Source organism: Crocodylus siamensis, chromosome 5, assembly GCF_052110815.1.
Source record: "Crocodylus siamensis isolate JL-2025a chromosome 5, ASM5211081v1, whole genome shotgun sequence".
NCBI classification, from domain to species: domain Eukaryota; kingdom Metazoa; phylum Chordata; order Crocodylia; family Crocodylidae; genus Crocodylus; species Crocodylus siamensis.
This window is the reverse complement of record NC_143399.1, coordinates 141,951,403-141,966,171: the sequence shown is the minus strand read 5'-3', so window position 1 is coordinate 141,966,171 and position 14,769 is coordinate 141,951,403. Positions and strand designations below refer to the sequence as shown.

At 42.5% G+C, this 14,769-nt stretch overlaps 1 protein-coding gene across 5 annotated transcripts in view; it reads right to left on the bottom strand.

The window, feature by feature from the left end:
• TOP2B (DNA topoisomerase II beta) overlaps positions 1-14,769 on the bottom strand; it is an 86,951-nt gene that overhangs the window by 31,409 nt on the left and 40,773 nt on the right. For all 5 annotated transcript variants that reach the window (XM_090046509.1, XM_090046507.1, XM_090046508.1 and 2 more), the window contains 3 exons: positions 3,753-3,854; positions 3,528-3,665; positions 1,455-1,593 (listed from right to left, as the gene is read on the bottom strand). In XM_090046509.1, coding sequence (XP_089902635.1) covers positions 1,455-1,593; positions 3,528-3,665; positions 3,753-3,854 — 379 coding nt within the window. The remainder of the gene's footprint in view (positions 1-1,454; positions 1,594-3,527; positions 3,666-3,752; positions 3,855-14,769) is intronic.

Below are 14,769 nucleotides of genomic sequence, written 5' to 3'. Positions count from 1 at the left end.
CAGCAACAATTAGGCAGCGAGGATGGGACACCATGCCACTGTTACAGCAGCAACAGCAACAAACAGGGTGAGCAAACAGAGTGGCAGCAACAGGAGCCAGGGACTGAATCCCTGGGACAGGTAAGACTGACCAATCCCACATCCCACCTCTCCTGCTCTCCAGCAGGGTTTTGCTCAGAACACAAAACTTGCTTCTTACACCTCTGCAAAAAAAGTGAGAAAAGGAGTCAGTAGACCCTGTAACTCATAGCCATTCTGTCAAGAAGAGACAAAGGGAGTCAAGGCATCCCAAGCTTTATGTCTCAGTTGTAGGCATGAGTACCCAACAGGTATAGAACCCAACGGGTATAGCCATCTAGTTTGAAGACACTGGGAACAAGTGCACCAGTGGATTATATATGTGTACAAGCACTCAAAGAAATCACAGTACTTATTTGCTCAAGGAAGAGCTGCGGACTTGGATAATACAAAATGGTTTTGGTCAAAATCACCTTATGTAAAGATGGAAAAGAAGCTGTCCTGAAAAGTGCTATAAACCATTGGCCATATCTGCAGGGCTTGCTTCCCAATTCGGTATTTACAAATGAAAAAACAAAGTCCCACACACTTATTCTCACTTGGATATATCAGAAACTGTGAGGTAGGCACAGCAGATGGCTCAGGAGCAGGTCTGATTTCTCCTAAAACAATGAGTGTAAAAACAGCCTTACAGTGCACATAGTACACACCCACACCCTCCAAGTCATCTACTTTGCCTAACGGGCAAACTCCTGCACACCCAGGAGTCAGCTGGGGGATGTCATTTAATTGTCAATGGAACTACTGTTAATTTTTTGGAACATCCAAAAATCTATGTGCAAACAGTGCCTCATTTATATTATTGCTCTCTCCCTCTAATCTCATCCCTGCTTAAAAAGACACTAATTCCAATTGAAGGAATAATTTCTTACTAAAGTCTTTGTAGATAATGACCAGAACATTTTCAGAAAAGAGATTACAAACCCTTCTCATCAGCCTTAAATGTCATTACCTATTCATAATGGATCATTATTATATCTATTCAGTGATGTATTTAAAAAAGAATCACTTACACAAAATATTGAAGATATTACACATTGTTATGTACTTCTAAAAGGAAAGCACCATATCTCTTTAAATAAAAAATAGACCTTTGGTCAAATATATCAACTCCTTAACCTAAAGAGCATGCCTAGCTGACACTTACAACTTCAGTTCCACTGACCACTAAGAATTCCCATATGGAAGATGGAAATATGCAAGTCTGTTTAAAGGTAATGAAGCTTTTTGAATAATAATTCAACATAATGATAAATTCTCTATATGAACTTGTGGACAACAGATTTAGCCATCTAGTAATAGTATTAATAACAGTAATAAACGATTTATAAAGTAATAATGTTCTTGGAGGAAATAAACATATACTTAGCTCTTACCAGCATCATTAGCATCATCCAGCTTTGGAATGCCTTTGATTTTACTGTGTTTCACAGATGAACATTTTTTGTTCAGCTGTGTCTGTGCCTTGAATTTGACCCAGTTCAGAATACTTTCTATGATACCACAATTAGAAGCCTATAAAAAAATGACACATTAGAATTATACATGAGAACAGAAATACATCTGCAAACACTGATACTAAAATAATTAAATAAAATGTGAAAAGTAAAATCTAACAATGACTTTTAAATTCTTTCACCAACTTAAAAAAGCATGACTCAAGACAACTTCAAGGAATAATACCACCCAAACAACCTTGTAGCTACCTATACTCCTTTCTTTTCCTTTGTATCACAGTTGTTATCTATCTGTTCTATTTCCATTTCACTTCTTTGCCTGCACTTTATTTGGCAGATGTCTATGGTAAAACTTCTAAAATAAGAAACTATTTTATTATGTCCTGAGCACACTTTGGGTACTTGATTCCATTCACACTACAGCCACATTACCCTTGTCTGGCAGTGTAAAGGGGTGCTCTAATGGAATCAAATTACATTTACAACCATCTTAGAGGCCCATTTATATGGAAATAGAATGAGGCAAAAAGGCCCAAGTATAAATGCGAATCTGACCTTAAACTAATCAACCACCACTACGGTCTAGGAAGTCTGTAGCAATAAGATGCATTTCTCCATACAGCAAGTAGTACCAATATTTTGCACGAATGCATGCACGCACACAATCCTACCACCTGCCCCACCATCCCATCCCCACTGGAGCAAGACAGCACGTGCTTTTGGCATTTTACTATTCCCTAATCATAAAGAATTCAATGGCTAGAGATTTCACTGCACATTTAATACACTTGATATAAAGAACATAAACACTATAAATCAAAAACTTTGCCAGAAATGGAAGACATAATGAAGGGCAATTCTGGAGGTTGCACAAAATCTATCATTATTTTGGTATACTGCCGTCCCCAAGTACTATAAGGAAAGAAGAATCCCGTTAGTTTCATAGGATGGAAGCATTTTAAGCCAAGGAGCTTGCTTCCTTTTTTAGTCTAAATCTGTTGTTTGTTGGTAAGAGTACAGGCTGTAACTCTGCCATCACATGCTGCTTCATTTCCATTTAGGTTACTGGCACTAAACATGACTCAGCTTAATGAACTCAGGCTGACATTTAAGTCAATTCTATTTTCCTTCCAATGTACAGAGGCACAGATAAATGAAGTTTTCATTTTCACTAATGCAGTTGCTTAAAATGGTGATTCTCAAACCATCCATATTGAAACACACATCCATACTTTCAAAGTAAGCTGTGGACAAAAATACATTTTAGCTGCTTTAAAAGCTGAGAGGGAGTTGCAGCTCAGGAGCACACATTAGCTGTTCCACTGTAACTGTCAGTCTGCATGAACCTGCTGAAATTGCAAGGCTTATGTAGCATAAGTTTTGACCCTGAATGAAGCATGGTTAAAGCTGGAATGGTTCTGCTGCGCACAGAATCATGCACACATAACAGTTGTGTTGTATCAGCTTACATATGCCTGTGCATATGCTATTTTTTTGAGAAGCAACATAGTAAGTTGCCATGATTCACAGAAAACAAGAAAAGTTCTTCTACAAGTTTTTTTCCATAAATGTTTCAGAGAGAGACTATAACAAAGATACCAAAGGACAAAGTAGAAAAAATAATATGCTTTATCTCACAACATTATTTTAATATTAATGGTTGTAAATGCCTATCTTTATTCTACAACAAGATCCACCTTACCAGCATAAGTACTATCAAATCTGCAAACTGTTGGCCATGGAAATGATGAAACCCAGAAACCCAGAACAAAGGCTGCAATGCAGCCCAATAACCTCAATAGTTGGACTAGAAAAATGTCAGAAGACCTCTGTAATGTTTATAAAGTTTTTAATTTGTAATGTTTGCCACAAAAGTCACATAATTCAGACTGCATAGCCCAATTTATCTAGTACTCTGTGGGAGCACATGTAAGCTCACCCAATACACTAATTTCTATGTTCCTATAATGAAAAGAAATGTGCAATACTTACTGCTTTAAAAAATTTCTCTGATAGCTGACATTTGGACCCAAAACTTTTAGGCTGAAGTGTCATGTTTTCTTTTGTTTGGGAATCAAATGATGGATTTTCAATTAGGCAATTAACAAAAACCCATATATGATTCTTCACCTGTTGAAAACAAATAGATTCACTTATCAAAACTGCTGACCACAACTTTTTTCCACGTCGGCATGTAATATGTATAAAAGAACTTGCCTGAAACGGTTTTACTGAAACTCCAGCTTTATTCTTTTTCTTTACCACTTCTATCAATTTCCCAACAATCTGATCCACCACGTAATCAACATGCCTACCACCCTTAATGAGAAAAAAAGAAAAATATTTTTATGAAATTATTCTATTTTGGTTACTCAATTTAAATATAAATATAGAGTACATCCGTACACTTCCACTCATTCAAGAATGTTTATTACAGTATTATAACGTTAGGAAAATTAGCTTTTCTTATTATGCTATATATTTTAGTCACCACCTATCAAATGCACAGGTGAGATATGAGCCAAAAAAAAGATCTTCCGTTGCAATCACTGTGTAGGGGTACACCATAAAAGTAAACAAGTGTTCATGGAAGACAGTAGCATATGTACCATCCCTAGTATACCTGGAAGATTTAGAAGCCCAGATCTCAAGCTCCGGAATAAAACGTAAAATGCAATATAGTTTCCAATATGGATCTGTGCCTGATGGGGACAACCAAGCTCATCGCCATATCACAAAAAACTGCACACATGGGTCCCTCCCCTTACTCCCTGCTCCTACAGATTTCCTTCCTTCCCTTCCCATTCTAGGAATTTGGTTCATACAAGATGGCCTGAGCATGTCCTCAGATTTATATCAGCCATCAAATATTCATTCCTCCACCTATGCAAGATCTCTCTGTTTTTCAGAGGTATACTTACAAAACACTCCTGAGGGAATGGTGAGTACTATTAGTATGCTGCTAATTTGGAACAAAGTCTTTTCCTTCTGCTTTATATGAATGTACAGGAGGACTGTAGCAGCACCAGAGGAACCAAAACACATTTTGACAACATAATACAGGATGAACTGGAGAAGATTACCAATTCTCCCTACCACTGCTCAAGAGCTACAGCTGCCCTTAAGCAATACCTGTCACAATTAACACTACACATATAGAAGCCCTTTGAAACATTCTAAAAGTGACTGAAACACTCCAACATAGTGCCTCTTTAATGTAGTACTATTTTTCAGTGTTTCATTTTTGTTACATCTAGATGGGGAGAGGGTACCCATAAATCCTCAATAATCCTGCAGTGCTCTGGTCTCCCATGGCCCCATGGGGGAGGAAGGCAGAGAGCTGGGTGGAGCTGGTAGGCTGAAGAATATCTTACTAGGTATCCAGCCACCAGGACCTGCTCTCAGTGCCAGGCACTCTACCCGTCTCCACTGGAGGAAAAGGCAAGGAGAATTCTCGGGGATGGAATCCACAGACCCTGACAATTCCTGACAGGGCTCCCAGTGTGCACAGCACTCAGCAGTGCTGGAAGCACTCCCAGCACTAGGATGTACTCCCTGTATGCTGCTGCTCTGGCCCCCACTAGATCCCATACCCACACGTATAGAAGTTTCCCTGAAGATTCATTTATCTTCTCCAGCTCAAACTGTTAAAATACTTAAAGCTACAAGTGTAAAATGAGAGATGCTCACTAGGAATTAAGTCAAGGACAAAGGCATTTCACATGAGATGCAAGGCTGGGAAGGAAAAAACAAAACAACAGAACTATCACCCTAAGAAAGACTGCCTGGGGTGAAGCAGATAAGGTACACAAAGGAAAGCCTAACAAGTATCAAATATATCCAAAATACACAACAAGAATTAAAAAAAAAAAACTGCCACCAAAAGTAAGGCAGTATAAATTGATCTTCTCTATTAGAAAAATATCACAGGTAAGAAAAAACTATTATCTAAGCAAATAGTCGGGGCAAAATCCTATTTTACTTTATGTTCCCAAATTACATTTACCCAACCATGTAACTACTATTTTTGGCACTTACACAAACTTTCTGATCCTATTACATGCATAGCATGGACAAGCAAGTGTCCACATAGGTAGCAAGTACACTCAGTAGGCTGTCCTCTGGGCAGGCACATACATGGCTCCATTCTGTACTAAGCACTAGAACTAATTACTAGAGAAATTGTAGAGTCTCCACCCCTGACATCTTCAAGAGCAGTTAGACAAACACGGGGATGATCCTGCCTTGAGCTAATCAAGGTGACTAGGTGATCCCCTGAAGTATTTCAGTCCTATTGTTCTATGACTGATGTACAGATATCTGACCATAAGTAAAGAAACTGTAGGAAAGAGAGGCCCTCCTCATGACACTGAGCTCTTGCCTCTTGCATTTAATATTAATTCAATAAAATGGATGGCAAGGAATAGCGAGGTTTCTGCCCCAGTGGAAACAAGGGTACAGGCTAGAACCTAGGCCCTACTTCCTTTTAAAGCAGCACCCATCTCACTGAGCCATGCAGGCTTTTTGGCCTGTTATCTTCCTCCTAGCCTCATAATGTCTCCTCCTTTGCTTGACTGCTTAAGGAACCAACTTTAATGAGCGCTGGAGAAAGACACAAATAATGCCTAATCTTTGGTGCTGGACAACTGGAGAGATACCAGTTCAAACTTTCTCTGCGGAAGCCTAGAACCCAGGTCTCCTGTTTCCTGGGAAAATACCTTTTATACTCGGCTAACACCCAGAGATGCTTCCCTGTCCACCATCTAACACCTGCTAGCCATAGGTTTTTCCTTACTACAATTTCAGGACTTACACCAGTGTGCACAGCATTGCACATGCTCAACAAGCAAGTGGATCTTCATGCATTCAGACTGCATGTGGAATAGGATCATCATCTAAAAACATGGAGTTTCATAACTGTCAAGTGCCATTTGGATGCATAAAGTTTAACAGTCAGTAGTTTGATAGGATCCATATATCATTCCCTGAACACAGCAGATCAGAATAATCCATTTATTTTATAATGCCATGCCATGCACTTCATGAGTGCATAGAGAGGAATAGACAGAAGCTTTTTAGATCTTATAAAAATTATTGCCTCTCAGTCCAGTAGATGACACTGCTTCACATGAAGTCAGCTATAATCCCAAAAGCTAGCTTATATCATTATTTAGAACTAGCAATATTGCTAATAGTGTGTACTGATTATTTTTTTATAAGTATGCGTAATGCATTTGGAGAGAAATAACCTCAACTATACATATACAATGCTGGGTTAAATTAGCTGTCACAACTCAGAGACAAGACAGTTCTTCAAAAAAATGGCAGCTCAGAGTGCAGTGGCAACCAAAAAAGCCGATAAAATATGTCAGGCATCATTAAGAAGGGAACTGAAAACAAAACAGAAACTATTATGTGCCATTATACAAATCCATGGTGAGCCCACATCTTGAATACTGTGTGCAGCTCTAGTCCCATCTCAAAAAGAACACAGCAGAATTAGAAGGGCAATCAAAATGGTCAGGGGCCTCATACCAGGAAAGACTAAAATGGCTACGACTCTTCAGTTTGGCAGGAAAAGGCTTAAAGGCAGGATATGACACAGGTCTGTAAAATCATGAAGGGAATGGACCAAATGAACAGGGAACTGTTATTCATCAAGTCCCAAAATACTGAAATTAGGGGGTATCTGCTGAGATCAGTAGGAGACAGGTTTAAAACTAACAAGAGAAAGTACTATTTTACACAAGGTGTAGTTAACTTATAGAATTCATTGCAACAGAAGGTGGAGGAGGCAGTCCCTTCAAAAAGGGCTGCATAAATTCATGGATGATCGATCTACTAATGCCTACTAAACAGAATGGTTGGAGATGTTTCCTTTAGCATCTCTAACCCAATAAATGGTAAATGCCAAGGAGGTATTGCATAGGAGATAAATTACTCTAGAGACATTCAGTTCAATGCTCTCCCTGTATAGCATCCACTTCTGGCAATTTCAGAGACAAGATACTGGAATAGATAGACCATTGGTCTCATCCGGTTGTTCTAACCCATTTTTAAAGAGCTACACATACCTTATTTGCTAGAAGTGCATATTGGTCTGATATTGGATCGGCACCACTATAAAGAAAACTGACTGTATTCAGGGTAATGCTGAAAGTAGGGGGGTAGTGCACATTTTCTCAGAAGGCCTCAAATGCCTCTACACAAAAGCTCGTAGTATGGAAAACAAGCAAGAGGAACTTACCCTCCTGCTAGCTGACACCAACCCAGACATAGTGGGGCTCACTGAAATGTGGTGGGATCCAATACATGACTGTGTGGTGAATATCAAGGGCTACAGGCTGTACAGGAGGGATAGGACAGGGAGGAAAGGTGGGGGCGTGGCGCTCTACATTAAGAAGGAATACACATCCTCGTCAATTAGCAAAGAATCAGAGGAGAGGCACTCTGAAGTGCTCTGGGTTAGAATACAAGGCAGTCGAGGGGAAAGAGATTTAATGGTGGGGGTCTACTACAGACCACCCAACCAAGGGGAAGAGCTAGACCAGGAATTCTTAAGTCAACTCACAGAGGTAGTTAGGTCAAAGGACGTGGTCATCATGGGTGACCTGAACTTTCCAGACATCTGCTGGGAAGAGCAGTCAGTCAGGTCTGACCGCTCACGTAGGTTCCTAGCCAGAATGCAGGACCTCCATCTAACCCAGGAGGTGCACAGCCCCACCAGGGGAGATGCCTTGTTGGACCTGGTGTTGGCCACCGGTGACGACCTGGTGAGGGGGCTGCGGGTACTCAACCACCTGGGCGACAGCGATCATCGCCTGCTGGAATTCACCATCCAGCGCAAGACGGCAAAGGCCTACAGCAAGGCAGCAGCCCTAGATTTCAGGAGGGCGGACTTCAATGAGCTAAGGAGAATAGTCGGGGAAGCACTGAGGTCCCAGAGGGGAGGGGAGCCAGGTGTCCAAGAAGAGTGGTTGTTCCTTAAGGAGACGATCCTCCAAGCCCAAAGGGTAATCCCAACATGGATAAAAGGGGGCAGGAGGGCGCAAAAGCCCCCATGGCTCACCAACAGCATCTGGGAATGTCTCCTAGCTAAAAGGAAAGTGAACACCCAATGGAAGGGAGGGGCCATCACCAGGGAGGATTATACTGCGGCTGCTCAGGGATGCAGGGGGGCAGTCAGGAAGGCCAAGGCAGAGATGGAACTGGGACCAGCTTCCCAGATCAAGGACAACAAGAAGTCTTTTTTAAATACATAGGGGGCAAAGAGAAGGTTCTGGGTAACATGGGGCCCCTGCAGGACACGCTAGGAAATTTGGTCATCACATCAGACGACAAAGCTAACACATTTAACCATTTCTTTGCCTCCATTTTCCTGGGCAGGGGCCGGAACAGCCACCCCACCTCTCTGGGGCCCCCTTAAACCGCAGGGGAGGCACACCTAGACCAAGGATTAGTGAGGAACTAGTTAGGGAACTTCTGGAGGGACTGGATGTATTCAAATCAGCTGGTCCGGATGATCTCCACCCCAGAGAACTGAGGGAATTAGCTGAGGTCATTGTGGGACCCCTGGCACCGCTTTACGAACACTCGTGGTGCTCTGGTGTGGTGCCAGAGGACTGGAAGAGGGCCAATGTGGTTCCCATCTTCAAAAAGGGGAGGAAGGAGGACCTGGGAAACTATAGACCAGTTAGTCTTACATCGATCCTGGGCAAGCTTTTTGAGAGAATTATTCTGGCACATGTCCACAAGGGGCCAGCAGGGGAGATTATGCTTAGGAGCAACCAACATGCATTCATTAGAGGCAGGTCCTGTCAGACCAACCTGGTGGCCTTCTACGACCAGGTCACCAAATCCTTAGATGCAGGGGTAGCAGTGGACATAGTCTTTCTGGACTTTTGGAAGGCCTTCGACATTGTCTCTCACCCCATACTCATTAAAAAACTGGGGGACTGTGGTGTCGACACCTACACAGTCAAATGGGTCGCCAACTGGCTGGAGGGCTACACCCAGACAGTGGTAGTGGATGGGTCATTTTCGACCTGGAGGGATGTGGGCAGTGGGGTTCTGCAGGGCTCAGTCCTCAGGCCCACACTGTTCAACATCTTCATCAGTGACTTGGATGAGGGGGTAAAAGCACCCTGTTCAAATTTGCTGATGACACTAAGATGTGGGGAGGATGTGGGTATGCTAGAAGGGAGGAATAGGCTGCAATCAGACCTAAACAGGTTACAGTGGTGGGTGGATGAGAATAGGATGGGATTCAACACCGATAAGTGCAAGGTGATGCACCTGGGGAGGAAGAACCAGCACCACACCTACAGGTTGGGGAACTCCTTTCTTGTCAGTACAGAGGCAGAAAAGGAACTTGGAGTCATCATTGATGCCAAAATGAACATGAGTCAGCAGTGTGGGGATGCGGTCAGGAAGGCCAACCACACCCTGTCATGCATCCACAGATGCATCTCAAGTACATCCAAGGAGGTGATCTTCCCCCTCTATGTGGCACTGGTCAGGCCGCAGCTAGAGTACTGCATCCTGTTCTGGGCACCGAACTTCAAGAGGGATGTGGACAACATGGAGAGAGTCCAGACGAGGGCCGCTCACATGATCAGGGGCAGCAGGGCAGGCCCTACGAGGAGAGGCTACAGGGCCTGAACCTCCACAAGAGAAAGCTGAAGGGGGATCTAGTGGCCACTTAAACTAGTCAGAGGGGACCAGCAAGCATTGGGAGAGTCCCTGTTCCCCTGAGCACTACCAGGAGTGACTAGGAATAACGGTCACAAGCTGGTAGAGGGTAGATTTAGGCTAGATATCAGGAGGCGCTATTTCATGGGCAGGGCAGCTAGGATCTGGAACCAACTTCCACGAGAAGTGGTGCTGGCTCCTACCCTGGGGGTCTTTAAGAGGAGGCTAGATGAACACCTTGCTGGGGTGGTTTCTTTGGCAGGGGGTCAGACTTGATGATCTGCTCAGGTCCTTTCTGACCCTACAAACTATGAAACTATGTATCAGAAATCGGCCTGATGTGGCCAATAATTTGGCCAATAAAATGCACAGCACGCAGGCAGTGAGAAGCACAGCCTGGTACTGTGTGCAGCTGGTAAATCTGGTGTTGTGGAAGGGGGAGGGGGGAGGGCTGGTGTGGGGTGCAGATCAAGGTCCCCACGGTGAGGGAGGCAGTTGAGCTGGGTCTCGGGCAGGTGCTGCCCAGCCAGGGCGGTGCAGGCACGGGACGGAGCTGTGGCTCATCCGAGGAACGGCTCCTGCTACTGTGCACATCCCAGGAGGGCATGGGGGGCCTTATGCCCCTGGATCTACGCAGGGTGGGCTGGGGCTGCTCCGGGCTCTTCACAGTGCATGGAGGTTGTGGAGCATGCAACTGTGGCACTGCACAGCCCCGCAGCCTCCACGCACCGAGAAGAGCCCAGCACAGCCCTGGCTCCAGCCCATAGCTGCAGCCTGCCCATGCCCCTCTCACGCAGATCCAGGGGCACATCCTTCCCCCATACCGTGTCCTCCCAGGGTGCGCACAGCAGCGGGAGACCCCCTCCACTCCCCCCGCCCCCTGGACAAGCTGTGGCACTGTCCCACACCTGCCCTGGCAGTACCTACCCCAGACCCAGCCTGACTTCCTCCCTCACTGCAGGGGCCTTGATCACCCCACACCCCTTTCCCTTCCCTTCCCCATCCACCACCACAGATTACCAGCTCTACACAACTGAATCTGAAACCAGTTCGGTATTGGCAATATGACTCCTTAAAATCAGCTATCAGTATTGGCCCCAAAAATCTCTACTGGTGCACCCCTATTATTTACTTATATATCACATGCACCTTTCCCACCCCTAAAAACAATCAGCCCTCCAAAACTGAGATTTTTTTCTGGGCTTGGAGCCCACCACACTCATATCGGCTGTCACAAGGGAGCTGAATAATTTTCCTCCAGACCAGAATTTTGTGCACAGCATTTTAGGCCAGTCATGCACAGGAACTGATCTAGTGGGTCCAAGCAGATTCATAGGAGCCATCATATAAAATGTTCTCATACTTTTGTCCCCAAAGTGTTAAACACAGAGCCCAAAGGCCAGAGCACATGGAAGCAAGTTATTCAGCCCACAGGGCTTTCGTGAAGGGGAAGAGCCAATCTCTGGAACTAGCCCATGCAGCCAGACTTGTAGTTGGCATGGCCAACACCTGGGGAGTTAATGCTTATGTCACTCACCCTGCTGCAGAATTTTTGGGTTAAGCAGCAGCAATGGTGTTAACCCCTGGATGCTAGTTGCCCTACTGTCAAATTTCTAAGTCAAGATCTCCTCTGGGACTGTTGGCAGTGGTTGAGAGAGCAGTGGCACTGTTAACCCTTGCACCAACATAGCAACTCAGGTAGTCAAGGTAAATTAACACCCAAGCCATAGTGTCAGCACAGTCAGCATGCAGGGATTAATGCCACTGCCACCAGTGGCAGGTCACCTGGGTCACAAGAAGCCCTGGATCTGGCCTGCCAACCCCAATGAGTTTATATAGCCTTGTCTTAAACTAACCTCTTGTCTGGAGAGTCACTTTAATTGTGGACCTAAATATAAACACAGGGCTTTAAGAAATGCAGAATAAATCATAGTTGCTACTCTGGAGTTTACAGTCTGACAGACACTGAACAATTAAAAAACCTAGTAAAAAAACTGTTTTTAACAGATAAAATGAGTAGATAGTGAGTATTTGATGGACAAGAAGAAAAGGATTGTTTAAGTCAAGTAATAAGACATGCAGAAAACACAGTGAAAACGTAAGAAAAGAAACAATGAAAAGAACATGAGAGCATAAAGAGTAAGAGGTGAAAATTAAAGCAGGGAGTCTATATAGAATACTGTACGACTCAGGAGATTAAGGAGATTACACTCTGGAATGGTAAGACAACTGTATTTACCCAAATCCAATACAACTTTGAATTTAATACCCACCAGTAATTAGATTGTAATTTTCCATATACAGAATGCAATTATTGGAGGGTTATCTTTTGCTCTTCCCCACATGTGGTGGGGGAAAGCACTGGCCACAGGGCAAGCAGCCTTCCCCCCTTACCTGGCAACTTGCTTCTCTAGCCCCTACAACTCCTTGCTGCCTGTATTCCCCCCAGCACCTGCCCCCCAGTACTTACCCTCCTTTCATTATATAATTCCTTTTTTCTGTTTGTAATAAAAAGACTATTTTTTAAAAAGTCAGTTGCTATATTAAAATATTCATAAAAACAATCAGAAGAGCAATTAAAATATTTAAACAAACTGTTATAGCTTTACTCATCACATTGCTAACATTAAGACTTTATCAAAATACTTATTAAAAATTATTTCAAGTGTTTACATCTCGATTTAAAGTCTTATTTTTACCACTTTTATTAGCTGGCAAATTTATTAAATTTTGATATAACACTATTATAACTACTTACCTGCAATTATAGGTCTCAGAAGATAGTAATTTACCATAGTTCCCCACTCTTGGGTCCATTCCTAGTGTGCACATTTAAGTGAGGGATGTTCCAAGCTCAAAGTAAGGAGCCTTTAAACCATCTCACCAGTAGGTGGCATACTTACCTACTACAGAGGCATAACAGCCTGTTAACTGCCCCAACTGTGACACTTTTAATCAAAGTTGGTAAGACAGACCTAAAATGATCTGTCAGTTTTAAAGGGTTGTGGATGGGTAACTTATAACAACTACCACCTTGTGAAAAAAATTGCAATAGAAAATTGCAATACATAATTTTCTTTCCTAGAAAGGTGAATGTTCTAATTTTACCCTTCCCCCACCACCATTCTCCCAACACACACACACTAGGAGCCTCAGGGCTCCAAGAATGCCCTTACTAAAAGTGAAAACAACAAAAAGCTTCACTAGGAAGCTGTTTGTTGGTTCCTACATGGCATGCTAATAGTAACATTAACAATCAACTGTCCCCAGAGTTGTGTGGCAAGCTGGAACTAAATTACAGGGAAAGACCCATAATGTGCAGCAAATTGAAATGATATCGCTTGTTAACATGAATTGTAAAGAGGAAGTTTTAACTGAAGGAGATATGTAAACACATTTTTTATAACATGCCTATTTTGTTTTTCCTATTAGATGTATTTTAATTTGATCCTACATTTCCAGTCTTCAGTGTGCTAAATCTGGGCAAATGGTTGGATAACAATTAGGACTTCTGATATTTAGAAAGCTGTAATACTTCTCGCTTCCTCTTCATTGTGGGTGGGGTTGTAGAGAAATTTTATATTTGGGGAGAATTCTGTATTCCTCATTATCAACTCCAACAAATATTGACAGCTTACAGCTGACCCCTTGGACCAAACATCATCTGCCACTACATCCACATTAGCTGAATGTTTCTACTACAATGATTACCAGTGATACTGTTAACAATATTGATATATTCAGTCATTAAACTTTACAGTTAATAACTGAAATGAATGAAACAATTCATCTCTTTATTACAGGTATTGTTTGAAGCTATTTGAGAAATCAGGATGAAAATGCTCAATTTACACGCGACTGCCATTTGAACAGTTGCAAACACAACCATAATAGCTAGAAACATTCTTTTAAATGAAATCTTAGATTCTGAAACAGAATTCTGTTGCAGAAGGTATTCTTCTGCTGCAGATCTGGGGGACCATAAATAGTTAAAGCAACAAATTTAAAAAATATATCTCTATATGTGGCTCAGGGCACTACCTAAACAATATTTGTTTTGGATCCAACAGTGAGTTTTTAAAGTCACCATTGGGTAAAAAATTTCTAAAAAAATAATAATAAAAAAAATGAAAGTATTTTGGCAAACCAAGAGACATATGACCAAAAACAGATGAAATTAACTCCTCACCTGTCAGCAGATAAAAGGGAACAGGCAGTTGACGCAGTTAGTTACTAGCCATTATGTCTCATCAGTGGGTAGTTGCACATCAATTGCTGGTGAGGTGATTCACCGGCTCCGAACATTCCACATCCAGTCACACACATAAGGCATGGATCGGGAGAGTGGGAAAAACTAGAAATTACAACACTTACCTGTGAAGAATGCACAGTACTTTTTTTTTGAATTGTCAAAGAATTTCTGATAACAGACACTTGTAGCACAAATAAGAGGTGAAAACTGATCCAAAGAAATCATTCTTAGACCTTTCTGAGGAAATACATGTAGTACATTAACTTAGTTACTACTGTCTGTTTTTTCCAG